At 40.8% G+C, this 22,074-nt stretch overlaps 1 protein-coding gene across 2 annotated transcripts in view; it reads left to right on the top strand.

The window, feature by feature from the left end:
* B3GALNT2 (beta-1,3-N-acetylgalactosaminyltransferase 2) overlaps positions 1–22,074 on the top strand; it is a 62,926-nt gene that overhangs the window by 21,827 nt on the left and 19,025 nt on the right. For both annotated transcript variants that reach the window (XM_069571591.1, XM_069571590.1), the window contains exons 4-5: positions 1,777–1,970; positions 10,177–10,272. In XM_069571591.1, the coding sequence (XP_069427692.1) occupies positions 1,777–1,970; positions 10,177–10,272 (290 nt within the window). The remainder of the gene's footprint in view (positions 1–1,776; positions 1,971–10,176; positions 10,273–22,074) is intronic.

Raw genomic sequence — 22,074 nt, 5'->3', positions numbered from 1 at the left:
GAACATTAATCATCATGATACCCTGGATGTATAGAAGTTTGATTAATAGGATTATCAGAGCAGCAGGCTATCTTGTGTCCAGGTGGCTTGAAGTTCAAGGTACATTTGTTTTAGATAGAAAATAATTTTTCTAGATAGTTATAATTTTATTTACACACTCCCATTTATAAAATACATACATATTGTCAGTATTAAGATTAATACTATCAGTATTAAGATTAATACTGATAGTATTAAGTATTAATACTGTCAGTATTAATAAGATTACATTTTATTTTCAGATACACAGAAATTCTGTTTTCTTCCCACACTCTAGCAGATCATTTGGGTAAGTGTGGGAAGAAAACAGAATTTCTGTGTATCTGAAAATAAAATGTAATCTTTATTAATACTGAATGTCTTGACACAATATGTGTATATTTTATAAATATATGTATGTTATAATCTTTAATAGATGTGCTTCACTTTGGATATCCTATTTACTGAAAATATTAAAGAGAAAAATTTTTGTTACTTTCCAGTATATTTGGAGTCTAGACTGTCTGACCAGTGCTTGCCCCAACCCATGACAAAATCTAATGCTCCTTTTTTCCTGCCTGCTCATGTTTATAAGTGGGTAGGAGCCAACAGTTCTATTTAGTCGTATTTTATTGAGCGGCTACTAAGCGTAAAATAGCACGCTAGGAACTCTAAGGTAGGGATCCAAATGATCCTCTGGAGTGTGGGAAGGAAACAGAATTTCTGCTTATCTGAAAATAAAATGTAACTTTAATTAATATTGAATACATTGACAATGCGTGTATATTTTGTAAATATGAGTATGTGTGCAAATTTTTTTAACTAATGGGACCTGCATCAGGGACTGTGTGACCTGCAGAGTTGGAAAATCATAGCTCTAAAACATACAAAGAATGTAGAATAATCTTTTAAAATAAGTTTTTAGATTATTTCTCAAGCTGGCATTGATATTTTCAGCCATATTAACTGTTTCACGTAGTCTGTCCTGATTAATTTATGGTAGCTGAGAAAGTTATCCCCAAAGGCCTGCTTTGGTCATTGATTAGACTCTGGGGGAATAGAAAGAGCACTGAATCTGAAGTCAGTAGATATGGGTTTGATTTCTGCTCTGTCACTTTCTGTGACCTTAATCAGATACATCTCTGGAGCTCATTTTCTGACTCTGTAAACTGGAGATAATGCCACAACCACATAGGGTAGTTGTAAAGATTAAATCTGATGGTGTGTGGCACATAGTAGGTGGTCAGAAATGCTGTGCTTAATGTGTTTATCTTTGTCAATACTACATGGCTAGAGTTTTTCAGTGCTATTTGAATTGATTTCAGTTACTTTTGTACAGTGATAACTGCCTGACATCACAAAAATTGCTCAACGCACAGTAGGATTTTTGGAATTTGCAGAGCAAGACTAAACGTACTCGTTATTTATGACTGCAGTTAGTACTTTTTAATATCCAATCTTTAAGTTTAATATTCCCCTATAGTGTTCATACATACAGAGGCACATAGGCATATGCAGAAGTTTATTAAAAGTACCTCTAATAATTATTTTGCTAAGATGTGGCCAAAAATTTTGTTCTTAATATGTTTTTTTTTCTGAAAGCAGTGGTATTTCTGAAGCACTTTAAAAATGTATTGCAATTTGTGAAAGAATTATATTAACAAATCTAGATTTTGCTATAAAGCGCACCTCATATTGGTAAAGTAAAAGATTGTGTTTGATTGCGTAAAACGCCTTTTCTCATTATTACTTCCTTAGTTCTGAATCAGGAGATTGAAGCATTCAGTCTTTCGGAAGACCCTTCATCAGGGCTCTCTGAGGACCGAGTTGTCAGCGTGAGCTTCCGGGTTCTCTATCCAATCGTTATTACGAGTCTCGGGGTGTTTTACGACGCCGGTGATGTGGGTTTCCAGAGGAACATCACTGTCAAGCTTTATCAGGCAGAACAGGAGGTATGCACTGCTTCGTACACGTTTTTCCCCATTTTTATTTTTCAAAATCATCAGCTTTTTCCTTGTGGCAGCCGTAGGTTGGGAGACTTCCACCTGTCTTCCCCGATGACTAGACACATTGTAGTGTGGTGTATTATGATGCTGGTTTGAGAAGACACTACTGATGAATAAACATGCTATACCCAGGAAAGGAGGAGTTGGACCAGATTAGAAATTTCCAGCCTAAAATCCCTGAAAGCCTAAGGAATTTAAAAAGCTGTTGATGAGTATTACATATTTGGGACTCGTAGGTGTAAGCAAGTATGATTGCCTCTTCTTTCCAACCCTAAAAGTCTATCACCATAATACAGGCTAACAGATACATCACATCTTCTTTATAATAAGAGCATAGAGGAAATAACAGTTTAAAACAGCTGTTTCTGATATTTGAGGAAACCCATTTGTTTCCTTAAATTTGTTGAGAGTTTGTCTGAAGGAGTGTAGCAAGGCATTGTATTTGAAAAGATCTGTCCCTGGATTTTAAGCTATAGAAATCTTAAAAGAATTATACAGTGAGTGCCATATATCCGGAGAAGGAAGTGGCAACCCACTCCAGTACTCTTCCCTGGAAAATCCCATGGATGGAGGAGCCTGGTAGGCTACAGTCCATGGGGTCGCAGAGTCGGACACGACTGAGCAACTTCACTTCACTCACTTCATACTTTCTCCCTGGAGGAGGAAATGGCACCCCCTCCAGTATTCTTGCCTGGAGAATCCCATGGACAGAGGAGCCTGGCGGGCCATGGTCCACGGGGTCGCAGAGAGTCGGACATGACGGAAGTTACTAAGCACGCACGCACGCCATATATCCACCAAGTAAATTCTACAGTAGTTAACATTTTGCTCTATTTGCTTTATGACATCCATAGTCATTCATCAAACTATCTTTTAAAAACTACGTATATTTTAGGGACTTTCCTAAAAAGTTGTGGCCTAGTTGTTAAGACTGTGCACTTCCAATTCAGGGCACACAGGTTTCGTTCCTGGTCAGGTAACTAAGATCCCACATGCTGCACAGCCCAGCCAAAATAAAAAGATGTGTTTTAGATGAACTCGCAGGCTTCAATAATGTTTCAGCCCTAAACACTTCAGTGTGCTTATCATTAACTAGACTTTAATATGTGCTTCTGGTTTAAGAAAATCAGAGTAATGTGTGTGAACTACAGAAGCCTGTGTGATCCAGGCTCCTGTCACCCTGCCCCATTCCCTAGAGGCGATCACTGTTCTCATTTTTTTTAACCATGGGCTAGTGTTGCCTTTTGTAGGAGTTCATTTATAAATAGAAGCATATGCTAAGCACTCTTTGGAGTAAGGCTTCTTTTATTCAACGTGATGTTTTTGAAACTCATCCATGTTGTTGTATGTATCAGCAGATTTTTCCTTTTCCTTCTTTTAATTGCTAAGTTGTATTCCAACAATACATAGTATTTATCTGTTCCATTGATGGGCAACAGGGATGTTTCCAGGGTTTTTCCCCTTTTTTCTTTTATTGTGGGTGAGTTACATTTATTAACTTTGCAGTATTAAAGCAACTTGCTATTCTTCTTGATCATGATGTATTAATTCTTTTTATATATGGCTGGAAATTGTGTTTCTTATGGGTAGCATATAGTTAGCTATTCCTTTTTATCCAGTCTGAGAATCCCTGCTATTTACAAGGGCTATTTTTTCCATTTATACTTAAGGCAGTTACTGAAGTGGTTGGATTTCAGTTTTTCTTTTTGCTATTTGTTTTCTATTTATCCTGTGTTTTTTGTTTCTCTTTTCTTCCTTTTCTACCTCTTTTGGGTTGAGTATTTTTTAGAATTCCATTTTAATATTTCTATTTTCCTTTTAGCTACAGCTCTTTCAATTATTATTTTATGTCAGTCTGGTTGACATAAGAATTACAATGCATGTCCTCAACTTTTTCAGTCTTCTTTAGCATTGTGCCCCTTCCTGTAAAATGTAAGAACCTTGCAACTATATAATTCCATTTACTGTTCCCCATCTTGTTATAATTGTCACATGCCTTATATCTATGTGTGCTATAAATCCCACAACACAGTATTATAATTTTTGCTCAAAACAGCTAAACGTATATTAGAGGAAAAAGTCGTCTTGGCTACTTTAAAGACTTTCTCTTTATACATACGTAGTTTTGTGCCGTTTGGCTGTGTTATATCTTGGTGTGGTTTTTCTTTGTGTGTTCTGCTCAGGGTTTGCCAAGTTTCTTCAGCCTGTAAATTTATGTCTTTTAACAAATTATAGAACTTTTAGCTGTTTTTCCTAAAGAAAATTTTTTCGCAGCCCCATTTCTGTCCATTCCTTCTGGGATTTCAGTTACGTGTAGTTTCTTTTTCTCTAAAGTATCCCATTTTTCTAAGTTTCCTGTTTTTCTAAATTCATTTTGAACATATTACTTCTGTGGCTTTGACCTAGATTATAATGACAGCTTTAAAATCCTGTCTGCTATACTAAATTTGAGTCATCTTGGCGTGTCTTTGTTGATTATCATCTTTTCTCTTGCATACAGTAACATTTTCCTGTTTCATTTTACATTGAGTAACTTTGGATTGTATCCTAGATACTGTGAATAATTCATTGTAGGATTGTGGATCCTGTTGTAGTCTTTGAGGCGAGTTGCTTTTGTTTTTGTTTTTTTTAAATATGTTTATTTTAATTGGGGGCTAATTACTTTACAATATTGTATTGGTTTTGCCGTACATTAACATGAATCCACCACGGGTGTACACGTGTTCCCCATCCTGAAGCCCCCTGCCACCTCCTTCCCGATACCATCCCACTGGGTCATCCCAGTGCACCAGCCTTGAGCACCCTGTATCATGCATCCAACCTGGACTGGTGATTCATTTCACATATGATATTATACATGTTTCCATGCCATTCTCCAAAATCATCCCACCCTCGCCCTCTCCCACAGAGTCCAAAAGACTGTTCTATACATCTGTGTCTCTTTTGCTGTCTCGCATACAGGATTATCGTTACCATCTTTCTAAATTCCATATATATGCATTAGTATACTGTATTGGTGTTTTTCTTTCTGGCTTACTTCACTCTGCATAATAGGCTCCAGTTCCATCCACCTCATTAGAACTGATTCAAATGTATTCTTTTTAATGGCTGAGTAATACTCCATTTTGTATATGTACCACAGTTTTCTTATCCATTTGTCTGCTGATGGACATCTAGGTTGTTTCCATGTCCTGGCTATTATAAACAGTGCTGTCATGAACATTGGGGTACACGTATCTCTTTCAGTTCTGGTTTCCTCAGTGTGTATGCCCAGCAGTGGGATTTCTGGGTCATATGGCAGTTCTATTTCCAGTTTTTTAAGGAATCTCCACACTGTTCTCCATAGTGGCTGTACTAGTTTGCATTCCCACCAACAGTGTAAGAGGGTTCCCTTTTCTTCACACCCTCTCCAGCATTTATTGCTTGTAGACTTTTGGATAGCCATTCTGACTGGTGTGAAATGGTACCTCATTGTGGTTTTGATTTGATATCTCTGATAGTGAGTGATGTTGAGCATCTTTTCATGTGTTTGTTAGCCATCTGTATGTCTTCTTTGGAGAAATGTCTATTTAGTTCTTTGGCCCATTTTTTGAATGGATCGTTTATTTTTCTGGAATTGAGCTACAGGAGTTGCTTGTATATTTTTGAGATTAATTATTTGTCAATTGTTTCATTTGCTATTATTTTCTCCCATTCTGAAGGCTGTCTTTTCACCTTGCTTATACTTTCCTTTGTTGTGCAGAAGCTTTTAATTTTAATTAGATCCCATTTGTTTATTTTTGCTTTTATTTCCAGTATTCTGGGAGGTGGGTCATAGAGGATCCTGCTGTGATGTATGTCAGAGAGTGTTTTGCCTATATTCTCCTCTAGGAGTTTTATTATAGTTTCTGGTCTTACGGTTAGGTCTTTAATCCATTTTGAGTTTATTTTTGTGTATGGTGTTATAAAGTGTTCTAGTTTCATTCTTTTACAAGTGGCTGACCAGTTTTCCCAGCACCAATTGTTAAAGACATTGTCTTTTCTCCATTGTATATTCTTGCCTCCTTTGTCGAAGATAAGGTGTCCATAGGTGTGTGGATTTATCTCTGGGCTTTCTATTTTGTTCCATTGAACTATATTTCTGTCTTTGTGCCAGTACCATACTGTCTTGATGACTGTGGCTTTGTAGTAGAGCCTGAAGTCAGGCAGGTTGATTCCTCCAGTTCCATTCTTCTTTCTCAAGATTGCTTTGGCTATTCGAGGTTTTTTGTATTTCCATACAAATTGTGAAATTATTTGTTCTAGCTCTGTGAAAAATACCATTGGTAGCTTGTTAGGGATTGCATTGAATCTATAGATTGCTTTGGGTAGTATACTCATTTTCACTATATTGATTCTTCTGATCCATGAACATGGTATATTTCTCCATCTATTAGTGTCCTCTTTGATTTCTTTCACCATGTTTTATAGTTTTCTATATATAGGTCTTTTGTTTCTTTAGGTAGATATATTCCTAAGTATTTTATTCTTTTTGTTGCAGTGGTGAATGGAATTGTTTCCTTAATTTCTCTGTTTTATCATTATTAGTGTATAGGAATGCAAGGGATTTCTGTGTGTTGATTTTATATCCTGCAACTTTACTGTATTCATTGATTAGCTCTAGTAATTTTCTGGTGGAGTCTTTAGGGTTTTCTATGTAAAGGATCATGTCATCCGCAAACAGTGAGAGTTTTACTTCTTCTTTTCCAATTTGGATTCCTTTTATCTCTTTTTCTGCTCTGATTGCTGTGGCCAAAACTTCCAAAACTATGTTGAATAGTAGTGGTGAGAGTGGGCACCCTTGTCTTGTTCCTGACTTTAGGGGAAGTGCTTTCAATTTTTCACCATTGAGGATAATGTTTGCTGTGGGTTTGTCATAGATAGCTTTTATTATGTTGAGGTATGTTCCTTCTATTCCCGCTTTCTGGAGAGTTTTTATCATGAATGGATGTTGAATTTTGTCAAAGGGCTTTCTCTGCATCTATTGAGATAATCATATGGCTTTTATTTTTCAGTTTATTAATGTGGTATATTACAATGATTTGCAGATATTGAAGAATCCTTGCATCCCTGGGATAAAGCCCACTTGTTCATGGTGTATGATCTTTTTAATGTGTTGTTGGATTCTGATTGCTAGAATTTTGTTAAGGATTTTTGCATCTATGTTCATCAGTGCTATTGGCCTGTAGTTTTCTTTTTTTGTGGCATCTTTGTCAGGTTTTGGTATTAGGGTGATGGTGGCCTCATAGAATGAGTTTGGAAGTTTACCTTCCTCTGCAATTTTCTGAAAGAGTTTGAGTAGATAGGTGTTAGCTCTTCTCTAAATTTTTGGTAGAATTCAGCTGTGAAGCCATCTAGACCTGGCCTTTTGTTTGCTGGAAGATTTCTGATTACAGTTTCAATTTCTGTGCTTGTAATGGGTCTGTTAAGATTTTCTATTTCTTCCTGGTTCAGTTTTGGAAAGTTGTACTTTTCTAAGAATTTGTCTGTTTCTTCCACGTTGTCCATTTTATTGGCATATAATTGCTGATAGTAGACTCTATGATCCTTTGTATTTCTGTGTTGTCTGTTGTGATCTCTCCATTTTCATTTCTAATTTTATTGATTTTTCTCCCTTTGTTTCTTGATGAGTCTGGCTAATGGTTTGTCAATTTTATTTATCCTTTTAAAGGACCAGCTTTTGGCTTTGTTGATTTTTGCTATGGTCTCTTTTGTTTCTCTTGTTGTTTGTTTCTTTTAGCCATCAGTTAAATTGCTGGGCATAGACACTGAACCCTGTCTCCCTTGCAATGAGCAGCAGCTGAAGTCTCCAGTGTGTTCTCTTGGGCTTAGATGGGCTGCTCGGATTCTGCTTCAAATGTGTATTTCCTGACTTAGCCGCAGACTAGGACAGAGCTCATAGGAAGGGTTGAGAACTCTGTGACCCTTCCCTCTCTGGGTTTTTCTTCCTCAGTTGTTAGCCAGTGTGTTTGCCTCTACTGTCTTCTGATTTGGAACCGGAAATACTGCAGTTCTTCCTCCAGACTTTTAGTTGCCCCCTGAGGTATGCCTCAGACAAAGAGCCATTTAAAAAAAAAAAATAGGGGAAGCAGATCCAGTGACTTTCTCACCTTCTGGGCATAGCTTTTCCTCCGGTGTGTGTCCTTTGCGTATGTTCCAGTTCAGTTCAGTTAGTTCAGTTCAGTTGCTCAGCCGTGTCCGACTCTTTGCGACCCCATGAACCGCAGCACACCAGGCCTCCCTGTCCATCACCAACTCCCAGAGTTCACTCAGACTCAGGTCCATCGAGTCCGTGATGCCTTCCAGCCATCTCATCCTCTGTCGTCCCCTTCTCCTCCTGCCCCCAATCCCTCCCAGCATCAGTCTTTTCCAGTGAGTCAACTCTTCGCATGAGGTAGCCAAAGTACTGGAGTTTCAGCTTCAGCATCAGTCCTTCCAAAGAAATCCCAGGGCTGATCTCCTTCAGAATGGACTGGTTGGATCTCCTTGCAGTCCAAGGGACTCTCAAGAGTCTTCTCCAACACCACAGTTCAAAAGCATCAATTCTTCGGCGCTCAGCCTTCTTCACAGTCCAGTTCTCACATCCATACATGACCACAGGAAAAACCATAGCCTTGACTAGACGGACCTTAGTCGGCAAAGTAATGTCTCTGCTTTTGAATATGCTATCTAGGTTGGTCATAACTTTTCTTCCAAAGAGTAAGCGTCTTTTAATTGTAGGCATGTTTAAAAATGGTTTTGTGTTAAGGTTGATTGTTATTAACAGATACAATGTCAGAGTCACCAATAAACACACAGATCAATTTAATATTAAATTTTTTGTTTGCCGTATTCCTTTATCCTCTAAAGAACTTGTTCAGTTTGCAAATGTGCTTAATGACATAAAAATAAGAGAGGGAGCAAATCTTAGTGACAATTCCAGCTATTATGATTCTAGGGAAAAGAGCTTTATTACTTAAGTATAGGAGTTCATATATTATTGTGGTTAAAGGTTGCGTTGATACTGAAGCTCAAATAGGTAACAGCAAGAGTGGTACTCTGAATTTCACTGTCAACCTTACCTAGAAATTAGGATCAATCTTGAATTTTTTTCACGATTAATTGTCTTAGTATATGTAGTGGGTTTTTTTTTCTTTAAGCTTCTTTTATTTCTTTGTCTATTTGGCTGCACCAGGCCTTAGTTGCAGTCTGTGGGATCTAGTTCCCTGATCAGGGACCAGGCCTGAGCCCCCTGCTCTGGGAGCATGGAGTCTGAGCCACTGAACCACCAGGGAAGTCCCTAGAGTCTTTTTGAGCTGTCACTCAAGTAGTTTGATTCAGACGTACAATATTTTTATCATGTTGATTTAATTTTTAGTTGCCATATATTTTTTTTTCACCCAAGGAGGGGTTACTCTTTGTCCTCAAGGAAGGTCTGATCTCAGGTGGATTGCAGTGGGTTCACAGGTAGTCACAGTGTATAAAGTATTACCACTGCATTGCCATAGACCACCGTCGATGAAAGAAATACACGTAATTCACTTAAACTCCCTTCGTTCTGAACTTCTGCATGGTCTTGATAGCTAACAGAAGCATCTGTAGCAAATTGGTATCTAAGAATAGCTATGAGAATAAGGAGATGTTCTTGCCTAAAACAAAAAGGAAGGACCCAAAGAAAACAATAGTCATAATGAGAATCAGTCTTTTTTTAATGTTCCCATTTTTGTTTCTGTTTGTTCTTCTGTTTGTTCTTCTAAACGTTCTTTTTGAAGGGTGATTCCTAAGTACCTTTGTTCTATGTAGAAGTCTGTGATCTTTCAGTTTATTCTTAACCCTTTGGGGTTAAGTAACTAAGTTCGCTTAACACCTTACACTTCCCTTAATGCTCCTCATTTCAAGGTATTGTTTTAATTTTTTTTAAGTTATGTGGATTATATTTAGTGTTTGAGAACTTCATGACAGCCTTGGTGATCTTAAGTAGCTTTACTTAATAACCATGATTGCCCTGGAAAGCCCAAATGATGCCTCAACCGCAGTACAACAATGTTAGTAGCCATGGTTGGGGCCCCTGAGAATTTAGAATGTCAGCTGTGTGAAAACTTGCTGCATCTGATGGGAAGTATTTCTTCTTGTCTTTTCCCCACCCAATCTGTAGGAGGCCCTCTTCATTGCTCGCTTCAGTCCTCCGAGCTGTGGTGTGCAGGTGAACAAGCTGTGGTACAAGCCTGTGGAGCAATTCATCTTACCCGAGGTACTACAACGAAGGGACTCTGGGCTTGATGCGGGCCATTCTCGCCCTGGAGATGTGCTTCCGGGGGCAGGCATTTGATATTCTCCTGCCAGGACAGCTCTCCAGAGTGACAGATGACACTACAGCAGGGGTGTACTAAGCTGTAGCCTTCTGCAGTCCTCCCACCAGAGAGCGTCATGGTGCCCCAAAGGTTCCCAACCACACTTTGAAAAGCACTGCATGTTCCCATGGTTTCTTCAGTGGAGTAGAGCACTGCATGAGTAGGTGTGGTTGTTAGAAAGACACTGTTACTGTTTGAGTACATCAGATAGTTGCTAATCTAAACAACAAGGAGGTGGAGGGAAGTGCGGACAGGCTAATGCCAAAGAGGTGGGTCACATTCCAAGATAAATTAAACTTCTCCAGGTTGTGGAAGATGTTTGAAACCTTGCTGCCAAGGGCCTCATCAGCCCTGGAGTTAAGCCCATATGTGGTGTATCACGTCGTGTGTCACACAGTTAGACATGAACAGCCATTGCCTGTCAGCCTCCCCCTTTCCAGGCGATTCCAGCCTGTCTGAGTACCTTTCTGAGCAGAGTGTTTTGGACCCGCTGTGCAGGGCTCAGTTTGCCAGTCCTCTCTGGCAGACACCATCAGTCGATTTTGGCGTTCGCCCAGGGACACCAAAGCTGAGTTAAGATGTGGAAGCTGGATGATTGACCACCCTGCTGGCTAACCAGGAAGCCTCTTCCTGCCACTGGTCACGTGGGTGATGTTCACACTTGGGCAACAACAAAGTCACACATTTTATCACGTGCTGTGGATCTTTGGAGCTGAGTACAGGTAGTCAGCTGTGTATGTTAATTCCATGACGGTCAAAGCGAGCCCCTTTATTTCACCTATATGTGAACTTGTGTTGAAAAACGTGTAAAGAACAAAACTGAAACAAAAAATTTCCAAGTTCTCGGTGTTACAAAAAACTCTAGTGAGCATCTTTACACTCTCTTTGGGGTACCCAACTGGTTGTTTTCTTAGGATGAATTGTGGGTTCAAATTTCTACGTATTTTTCAGGCATATGATTTTTTGGGGGGGGAGAATAGTTTAGCAGTTTATATCCATTTGAATAGTCATTGGCATTATATGAGTGTACCTGTTTGTGTCCTTTTTAAATTTCATGTATGGACTTTTTTCCTAGTTAAAGGAAGTATGCACCATCAGAGTTCTCTCTTAATGAAGAATAGTGGTTCAACTATCAACCAAGTGTTGGATCTCAGTTTTTGTTTTTCTAAGACATTTTTCATTTTCACCAGTAGCTTACTTTTTTAATTTTAAAAGATATTTGTTTATTTGTCTGCGCCGGGTCTCAGTTGCAGCGCAGGGGGTCCCCGTTGCGTTGTGCGAGGTCTTGCAGTGCGGGGCGAGGACTCTCGTTGTGGCGTGGGCCTCAGTAGCTGCAGTGCACAGGCTTAGTTGCTCTGCAGCATATAAGATCATAGTTCCCTGACCAGGGAGCAAACCCACATCACTTGCCTTGGAAGTACGGACCCAAACCACTGGACCACCAGGGAAATCCCGGATTTCAGTGTTTGCAGGAAGTCATTCTTTGATTTGTTAACTGATTTACTCAGAAAATATTTTTTGAGCACTTAGTACATGCCAAGCACTGGGTCTGCTTGAGTACACAGTACAACAATCCCTACCCACGAAGCAGCTTATGTGCTAGTGAGGGTTGCTGTTGTTTAGTTGCTCAGTTGTGTCCAACTCTCTTGTGACCCCATGGACTGTAGCCTGCCAGGCTCCTCTGTCCGTGTGATTTCGCAGGCAAGAATACTGGAGTGGGTGGCCGTTTCCTTCTCTAGGAGATCTTCCTGACCCAGGGGTTGAACCTGGCTCTCCTCATCAGCAGGTGGCTTCTTTACCACTGAGCCGCCGAGCCAACTAGTAAGGACAGAAGAGCTGACATTGATGTGCTTACCCTGCTGTGTTCCAGACACAGCTGTAAGCAGACTTCCTACACTGGCTTGTTGGTGAGGTCTTCTAGGATTGAAGCAAGTCATTGATGAGAGTCCTTCTTTTCTACTCAGAGCCAGTGTGGGCAAAACCTCACTCAGACCTTGTGTGATTCCCAAGGCATCGGAGAGTGATTCTGTGGGGACCAGAAGTGCTAGCACGTGCTAGGTGCTGTCCAGAAAGGTCTGGAACCTGCTGGAAGGTTGGTTTTTACAATTGACTCATGAGGGTTAGCATGAGTAGGAAAGGAGAAACTGCCGCACCGGGGAGTGAGTAAGTCTGAGGGCACAGTTGGGTGCAGGTGTGTGATTGGGCGCCTGTGGGTGAGCTTGAGTCCCTGCTCTGCCGCTCAGCGGCTCTGTGACCCGGCACTAACTTCTTCCCCTCCCTGTGTCTGTTCCCGCCTCTGTAAGGTAGACCAGTTCAGAGGATTGTTCTAGCGTGTAAATGATTTCACGGGACTTCCCGGGTGATGGGGTGGTAGAGTCCACCTGCCAGTGCAGGAGACACGCGAGACAATCCCTGGGTTGGGAAGATCCCCTGGAGTAGGGAATAAGTACGCCCTCCAGTGTTCTTGCCTCAAGAATTCCATGGACAGGCGAGCCTGGCGGGCTGCAGTCCATGGGGTCGCAAAGTGTCAGACACGACTCAGCACACTCAAACTCATCACGCTCAAGTGACTTCGTAGGTGTGGAGCGTTGAGAACGTGCTGCCACGTGGTGAGCGTTCAGCAGATAAGTGCGTGCTGTCCTGTCACTGCTGGCTCTCGCGTGGATTTGCGGCTCTTGTTCTTCGAGAGCAGGGTCTCTTCTCCCAGGGCACCCTTAGCAAACGTTTGGGGTCGCTTTTAGTTGCTGCAGCCAGGTGTGGACCCTGCCTGCCTCCTGTGGCAGAAGCCGGGGATGCTGCCCAACATCCTGCGGTATACAGGACGGCCCCCACAGCACTACGTTACCTGGCCCCAAACGTCGGGGGTGCCTGGGTTGAGAAACTCGAAGAGGAGGGAGTCCCAGGAGGAATGAAATAAGCTTTAATATTAACTTCAGGCTAATCGCAATAATGCATCTACTCCGTTATCTTGGTCACCTCATAGAAAGAATTATAGTTTGGTTAATTAGTTAGTCCATATTATACTTTCCCTTAGAAGTCTTTGCCCTTAGGAAATCTGTGCTGAAGCCAAGGTGAAATGTATTTTACTTTCAAGTGATTCAGCAACAAAGAACAGCAGAAAAGTAGACAGAGATAAAGCACGTGGGGCCAGGGACTTCCCAGGTGGTTCAGTGGGTTAAAACTGCGCTTCCGCTGAAGGGGGGCAGGTTTGATCCCGGGAGACTTAAGATCCCAGTGCCATGCGGCATGGCCAAAAAGTTAAATAAAAAAGCGCACATGTGGCTAAACATTGCCAGTTGTTGAGTCTAAAGGATTTTGTGTTAATCTGAATTTTTCTATGGGTTTGAAGTTTTTCAGAAAAAGAATCTAGATTGGGGTGAAGGGCTGCCTTCCTCACCTGTGTTCAGGTTGATATATATGCTAGAAGGTACTCATGATGGGAAGGACTCAGTCAAATCAGGCAGTGGCCATTTCAGTTATTAAGATGTTCACTAGCTAATGCCTTGTGTTGTTTTTTTTTTTAATTGAGATTTTACTTTATTTATTCTTATTTTATTTTTTGGCTGTGTCGTATGGCACACGAGATCTTAGTTCCTCAGCCAGGGATTGAACCCGAGCCCCCTGCTGTGGGAGCACAAAGTCTTAAGCACTGGACTGCTGGGGAAATCCCAGCCTTGTGATCTTTATTTCCGCTGAAGCTTTAAGCTGAATTCGCTTTTGATTTTTCATTACATCCGAGTAATCTATTTTTCTTTTTATAAATGTACACTTATTTAATAGTGTCTACATCTGAGGGAGTAGGATTGTGGATGAATTTTATTTTCTTCTATATATCTGTTTTTTAAATGTCCTGAAGTATATATTAGCCTTATTGAAAGAAAAAACTTTAAAATACTTTCCTTTTACACAAAATCCTGGTTTTGTTGAAAGCTTGTTTAATTTCACGTATATATTCATTTTTGCTGCATCAAGCCCTCATTGGACTTACTTGCACAGAAAACAGTGATAGTGATGAATGGGTTTGCCTACATATCATCAGGAGAGAATAACCAAAGAAAAACAGATCGTTGATCCCAGTTGCAAGGGAGAAGTAGATAATTTTTCATCATCATATTCTCTCTAAACTTCACAGTCTGCTGGAGTAACATGTCAGCAGTGTGGCTTGTCAGCTAATAAGCAGGGTTCTTGCAGTATTTTCGTTGTGTGACTCACTAAAGCAGAAATCTCAGTGTGGGGGGGGTCACGCATTTAAATAGACTGCTGAGTGTTTCTCTTAAAATATTTCTCTAATTTCATATTTCTTTTAGTAGTGCACCTGAACCGGAAACTAATTTCAATAAAAAGACTGTTCATTAAACCAAGTCACTAGAGACAGTATTGTCAGTATCATGGGTACCTACATACTTATTTTTTATGGAAGTTAAAATTCTTCAGCAGTAGTCGTCTCTGCAGGCCATAAGAAATTGTTAATGGTTACAGGCGTGAAAATACAGTGTATGTTTAAGCTACTCTATTGGTTTGCATGATGAGTTAGAAATAGGACACAGAAGAGGGACCACATGGGTTGCAGATAGCTCAGTTACGTTACAGGTGAGAGGACTTACGAGAGCTCTTTTTTCCAATCTGCACTGTGCTGTTCTTTCCTACCTTTTACTTTTGTAATTATGTTTTTATTTTCAGAAGCAATTACATATTTGATGTCTGCTTTCAAGGGATACTTGTTTTGGGTTATGCTGTGCAGCATGTGGGGTCTGAGTTTCCTGACCAAGGGTTGAACCCAGGCCCCCTGCATTGGGAGCAGATTCTTAACCACTGGACCCCAAGTCCAGAAGTCTCCCTACCTTTTACTTTAATTTCTTGATCTTAGCAGGGAACTGTCATAAACAAGGTGTTAGGCATCTGCAGAGATTCCTAGCTTAGTGATTGCTTTGTGTCAGAGAGTAGGAAGAAGGCATTTGAGGGAAGTGGGGAAGAGAAATGTATCAGTGACTTGGAGCAGGTCCAGGAGAGGTGGAGAAGGGAGAGCTCTTCCCCTCCCTCACAACAAAACAACTGGCAGGTTCTGTAAGTTGAGTGAACGAACCAGGATCACTTTTTGAGCCAATGAGTGTTTATGGTAACTACTCAATTTAGTTAACATTATTATTTTTTTCTAATATTTTTTCATTTGGCCGCCCCAGGTCTTAGTTGCAGCATCAGGATCTTTCATTGTGGCATGCAAACTCTTAGTTTGGGCCTGCGGGATCTAGTTCTGTGGTCAAGGGTTTATCCTGGGCCCCGCTGCATTGGGAGCGCTAAGCCATAGCCACTGGACCACCAGGGAAGCCCCTGCTCAATATTACAGATCTTATATTGGGATGCAGTCAAGGATGGAGTTGGTGCTGGGCAGGAGAAATAGCAGTCAGGTGCCAAGTGTCAGTTGAATGGACTGGACAAGAGAATTACTTGCTTTGTCGTATTTGCCAGATTTCTGCTTTCAAGGTGAAGCTTTTTTGGATTACCATAGCTTTTTACTTATATGGTTCATTTGGAACTACAATCACAAAGATTCCTGGTCACCTAACTGCTACCTACAGGGGAGACTTTGAGTCATTACCTGAGTTGACTGCAGTTTTCTCTTAGCTTATGTTGGGTTGGGCCAAAAAGTTTGTTGGGTTTTTCCATAACATCTTTTGGGAAAACCAGAATGAACATATTGGCCAACCCAATATGATATACATCTTCTGGTTCTGCTTAATCTGATGCAGTCCTTCTTCCCTATTCCTCTTTTGTTTTCCTCTTCAACATTAATCATTAAGAGCTGATACCCAGCCTTCTGTTTATTGTATTCATTCTTCTAGGCAGTTTCATCTATTACCACCTGTTTGTTACTGGCTCTTCAGTCTGCTTGCAGCCCACATTTCTTACGAACTCTGTATGCACTTCAGCTGAACGCCTCCACTTGGAAGGTCCCCTGGGTGTTCTAGTGGTGATAGCATCTCCATCCCCCGTTCTCACCTCCTGTATTTTCAGTCCTGGGGCATAGTATCTCCTTTTTTTTTCAGGTCTCCAAACCAGAATCGTGGAATTTATCCACAGCTCTCATATCCAAGCATTCACTAAGCCTTGTCAATTCTTTCTCCTAAACATACTTGGTTTCCCCCACTTTCTTCAGTTTAAGTCTGAATTTGGCAATAAGGAGTTCATGATCTGAGCCACAGTCAGCTCCCGGTCTTGTTTTTGCTGACTGTATAGAGCTTCTCCATCTTTGGCTGCAAAGAATGTAACCAATCTGATTTCATTGTTGGCCATCTGGTGATGTCCATGTGTAGAGTCTTCTTTTGTGTTGTTGGAAGAGGGTGTTTGCTATAACAAGTGTGTTCTGTTGGCAAAACTCTGTTAGCCTTTGCCCTGCTTCATTCTATACTCCAAGGCCAAATTTGCCTGTTACTCCAGGTGTTTCTTGACTTCCTACTTTTGCATTCCAGTCCCCTATAATGAAAAGGACATCATTTTTAGGGTGTTAGTTCTAAAAGGTCTTATAGGTCTTCATAGAAACGTTCTATAAAGAAAGCTGAGCACAGAAGAATTGATGCTTTTGAACTGTGGTGTTGGAGAAGACTCTTGAGAGTCCCTTGGACTGCAAGGAGATCCAGCCAGTCCATCCTAAAGGAGATCAGTCCTGGGTGTTCATCGGAAGGACTGATGCTGAAGCTGAAACTCCAATACTTTGGCCACCTGATGTGAAGAGCTGACTCATTGGAAAAGACCCTGATGCTGGGAAAGATTGAAGGTGGGAGGAGAAGGGGTCGACGGAGGATGAGATGGTTGTATGGCATCACCAACTCAAGGGACGTGAGTTTGGGTAAACTCCAGGAGTTGGTGAGGACAGGGAGGCCTGGCATGCTGTGGTTCATGGGGTCGCAAAGAATCAGACATGACTGAGTGACTGAACTGAACTGAAACATATTTGGTATCAGTCCTTCCAAATATTCCAAGGGGAAGAGGTGGTGGTTTCTAGGAGAAAGACTTACGATTAACCAAAAGCAGCCTCATATAGTCAAGAGTCTAGGACTTAGCTTTCAGGTCCTGTTGTTGACCTTGTAGAGTGTATAAACCAGAGTGTCTGTTGATTCATGTTTAATGGGTGTTAGCACATTAAAGTGGTTTGAATGCTTAAGGCCACTAGCTGGTAACCTTCTTCCTGGTACGTCAAGGCACCTAAAAAACAATCTGAACCATTAGTTTGGGAGTTGAATTTGATTACAGCAGCGGGAGGTGAGTGTTTCTGAGAACTTTCTCATTCAGGTGGGATGTGACCAGAAGACTTCATATCTTCCAGTTATTGTATCTTTCTCCCCTTAGACATTGCTGCAGTGCCAGAATTCTCTCTGAAACCAGCTTTCCTTTAGTGTTATAAGGTATTGATTTTACTGATTAAGCTTCAGCCTTAGAGCTCTTCCCAGTTACTAGGAACATTTTTTTCTTTACTATAAGGATTTAATTAGTTCAACTCAGAGGGCAGTCTCTTTAAATTTATTTATTTTTTAATCGAGATAAAACTGACTTTCATTTTATTAGTTTATATAATATAATGACTCAATATTTATATATGTTACAAAATGATCAATGCAAGTCTAGTTAGTATCCATCACCAGACACAGTTATAAACTTTTCTTGTGAGGAGAATTTTTAAGATCTGCCTTGGTGTTTAGCCACTAAGTCATGTCCAACTCTGTGACCCCATGGACTGTAGCCCCCCAGGCTCCCCTGTCCATGGGATTTCAAGGGCAAGAATCTGTCGTAGCAACTTCTAAATATGCAGTACAAATTTATTAACTATGGTCACTGTGCTGTTCATTACATCCCGAGACTTCTTTTTTCTTAACCGGAGGTTTGCACCTTTTGATCACCTTCACCCATTTTAGCTACCTCCTACCCCCCATCTCTAGCAACCACCCGTATATTCTCTGTATGCGTTTCCGTTGTTTTTGTTTGTTTAAGATAAATGAGATAGTATTTGTCTTTTTCTGTGTGACTTATTTCACTTAGCATAATGCCCTTGGGATTTATCCCTGTTGTTGCAAATGACAAGACTTATTCTTTTTTATGGCTGAATGATACTCCATTGTATACAAATACCTTATCTTCTTTATCCATTCATCCCTTGATAGACACTTAGGTTGCCTACATGTCTTAGCTGTTATAAATAAAGCTGCAGTGAACATGAGGGCATATGCGTCTTTTCGAGTTAGTATTTTCATTTCTTTTGAATAGATACCCAGAAGTGGAATTGTTGGATCATATAATAGTTCAAACCTTTTTGCACAATGGTGGCACCAATTTACATCCCCACCTACAGTACCCAACACTTGTTATTTTTTGTCTTTTTGATACTAGCCATTCTAACATGTATGAGGTTATATTTTACTGTGATTCTGATTTGCATTTCCCTTATGCTTTGGTAATGTTGAGCACCTTTTCATCTACCTGTTGGCCATTTGAATGTCTTCTTTGGAAAAATGTCAGATAACTCTGCCCCTTCTTTAATTTGGATTCTTTGGGGATTTGCCTACTGAGGTGTGTGGGTTCTTATGTATTTTATGATTTGCCAATACTTTGTCTCATTTGGTAGGTTGTCTTTTCATTTTGTTGGTGGTTTCCTTTGCTGTCTAGAGCTGTTGAGTTGGATGCAGTCCTACTTGTTTGTTTTTGCCTTTTCTTTGGTGTCAAATTCAAAAAATCATGCCTAAGGCCAGTGGCAAGTATCTTTCTGCCTATGTTTTCTTATAGGAGTTTCATGGTGTCGGGTCTCAGGTTCAGGTTTTTAATCCTTGTAGAGTTGATTTTTGTGAACAGCATGAGTTAGTGGTCTAGTTTTCCCAATGTCATTCCTTCTGGCACTTCCCAAGCTCAGGGTGGTTAAGACTCCACACTCCCAATGCAGGGAGCACCGGTTCCAGCCCCGTCAGGAAACACAGAACGTGCATGATGCATGGCACGACCTAAAGAAAGACTGTCCTAGCTACTGGGAGTCGGGGAGCTGGCTCTTATCAGACACCTTAACGTGCCGCTGACTTGACTTTGGACTTTCCACCCTCCAGAATTGTGAGAAATAAATGTTTGTTCAGTTCAGTCACTCAGTTGTGTTTGACTCTTTGCAACCCATTGGACTGCAGCATGCCAGGCCTCCCTGTCCTTCCTCCCAGAGTTTACTCAAACTCGTGTCCATTGAGTCAGTGATGGCATCCCACCATCTCATCCTCTGTCATCCCCTTCTCCCACCTTCAATCTTTCCCAACATCAGGGTCTTTTCCAATGAGTCAGTTCCTCACATCAGGTGACCCAAAGTATTGGAGTTTCAGCTTCAACATCAGTCCTTCCAGTGAACACTCAGGACCGATCTCCTTTAGGATGGACTGGTTGGATCTCTTTGCTGTCCAAGGGACTCTCAAGAATCTTCTCCAACACCACAGTTCAAAAGCATCAATTCTTCAGTGCTCAGCTTTCTTTATAGTCCCAACTCTCACATTCATACATGACCACTGGAAAGACCATAGCCTTGACTAGACAGACATTTGTTGACAAAGTAATGTCTCTGCTTTTCAATATACTTAGGTTGGTCATAACTTTCCTTCTAAGTAGTAAGCATCTTTTAGTTTCATGGCTGCAGTCACCATCTGCAGTGATTCTGGAGCCCCCAAAATTAAAGTCTCTCACTGTTTCCATTGTTTCCCCATCTATTTGCCATGAAGTGATGGGACCGGATGCCATGATCTTAGTTTTCTGAATGTTGAGCTTTAAGTCAACTTTTTCACCCTCCTCTTTCACTTTCATCAAGAGGCTCTTTAGTTCTTCTTCACTTTCTGCTATAAGGGTGGTGTCATCTGCATATCTGAGGTTACTGATATTTCTCCTGGCAATCTTGACTCCAGCTTGTGCTTCATCCAGTCCAGTGTTTGTTATTTAACCAAATAAGAAAAGAAAAGACTGTCCTTTTCCCATTGTATATCTTAGTCCCTTCATTGTGAATTAAGTGACTGTGTATGTGGAGGTTTATTTCTGAGGTCTGTTCTGTTCCATTTAGCTATGTGTGTGTTTTTAATGCCAGTACTATACTGTTTTGATTACTGTAGCTTTGTAATATAGTGTTGATTACTATAGCTTTGAAATCAGGAAGCGCGATGCCTCCAGTTTTGTTCTTCTTTCTCTAGATTGCTTTGGCTATTCAAGATCTTTCATGAGTCCTTACAAACTTTAGGATTGTTTGTTCTATTTCTGTGAGAAATGCTATTGGGATTTTGATAGGGGTTGCACTGACGACTGAAGCGACTTAGCAGCAGCCGTAGCAGCAGTGAACAGTATCGACATTTTAACATTTTTAATTCTTCCAATCAATGATCATGGAATATCTTCACATTTATTTGTGAGTTCATCAGTTTCTCAGCAGTCTTAATTCCTAAGATAGGTGTTTGCTTATTCTCACGTGAATTTTTCAAATAACTCGGTTACCACTCTCCCTACCAACCTCTACTCTGTCGCCTGAGGTTGGAGTGACCTTTCTACAACTGCAGATATGATTGCGTCACTCTGTACTTGTGACCATCTGTGCTTCCCACTGTCTTCGGTAAAGAACAGACTCTGCTGTAGAGGACAGAGCTGACCTCAGCCTCTCTTTTGCTCTTTCCTCAGTCTTGTGCTTTAGCAGTAGTGCACTACTTATCATTTTTCTGAATGTCTAGTGCTATTTCAAGTCTCCCCTTTCATTTGTTATTTTATCTGCCTCCTTCCTATTTTTCTGGACTCAAACTCCTTTAAGCTCAGCTCTCCTAGTCTTGAAGTTCTGTCTGACCTCCCCAAACAGTGACTTTCCTTTGTCACTGCGCGTGTTACGGCATATATGCTTACTTAAAGATGTGGCTACTTCTTTTTTTCTTTTAATCTTCAAGGACATGGCCCACAGCCTGGTACATAGTAGACATTCAAAAGTTTAAATAATGGCTCATGTCTGAAAGAAGATTGACCCCAAATTTAGGTTTATATACGTGTTTAGTTACAAAAAAAGGTTTTCCTGATTATAAAAATATGAAAATGTTTGAAAGTAATGCTTGTTCACTGTTGAAAACTTGACAAAAATATAGAAGAGTTAGAAGAATATGATGTCACCCATCTGTTGTGCAGCAGCATAGTTGGTGTATTGCTTCACAGTCTTTTATTTTTTTTTAACTGTACAGGGTCCTAGCTGTGGCCCCCGGGCTCTAGAGCATGCGGGTTCCCGCAGCTGCCATGTGCAGGCTTAGTTGCTCCGTGGCATGTGGGACCTTAGTTCCCCAAGCAGAGATCAAACCCGCATCCCCTGCTTTGGAAGGCAGATTCTCAACCAGTGGGCCGCCAAGGAAGTCCCTTCCTAGTCTTTTAAGAATGCTTCTGTGTACATCGTCTATTTGTGAGAACATTTCCTTGTTTTTACAGAAAGGATTGAGGTTAATGAACATCAAGTTTAATAAAGAGCTAAGGTCTCCCAGGGGAAGTGTAGAAGTGAGCAGGAGCTATTTGTAAGATGAGGAAATGGGATCCTTTAAAAAGGCAATGCATTATGTAGTATATGCTTTATCACTGATCCTCAAACAGCCCTTTTACATAGGCCTCATCTTCTCCGCTGTAAAGGCTGGGAAATGATGGCACAGGTTATGTCTGCAGAGTCTGCTCTGAGGAGCCCTAGG

The sequence above is a fragment of the Ovis canadensis genome, chromosome 25 (assembly GCF_042477335.2).
Source record: "Ovis canadensis isolate MfBH-ARS-UI-01 breed Bighorn chromosome 25, ARS-UI_OviCan_v2, whole genome shotgun sequence".
Lineage (NCBI taxonomy): Eukaryota > Metazoa > Chordata > Mammalia > Artiodactyla > Bovidae > Ovis > Ovis canadensis.
The sequence above is the reverse complement of the archived record's forward strand: the minus strand, read 5'-3'. Positions and strand labels throughout refer to the sequence as shown.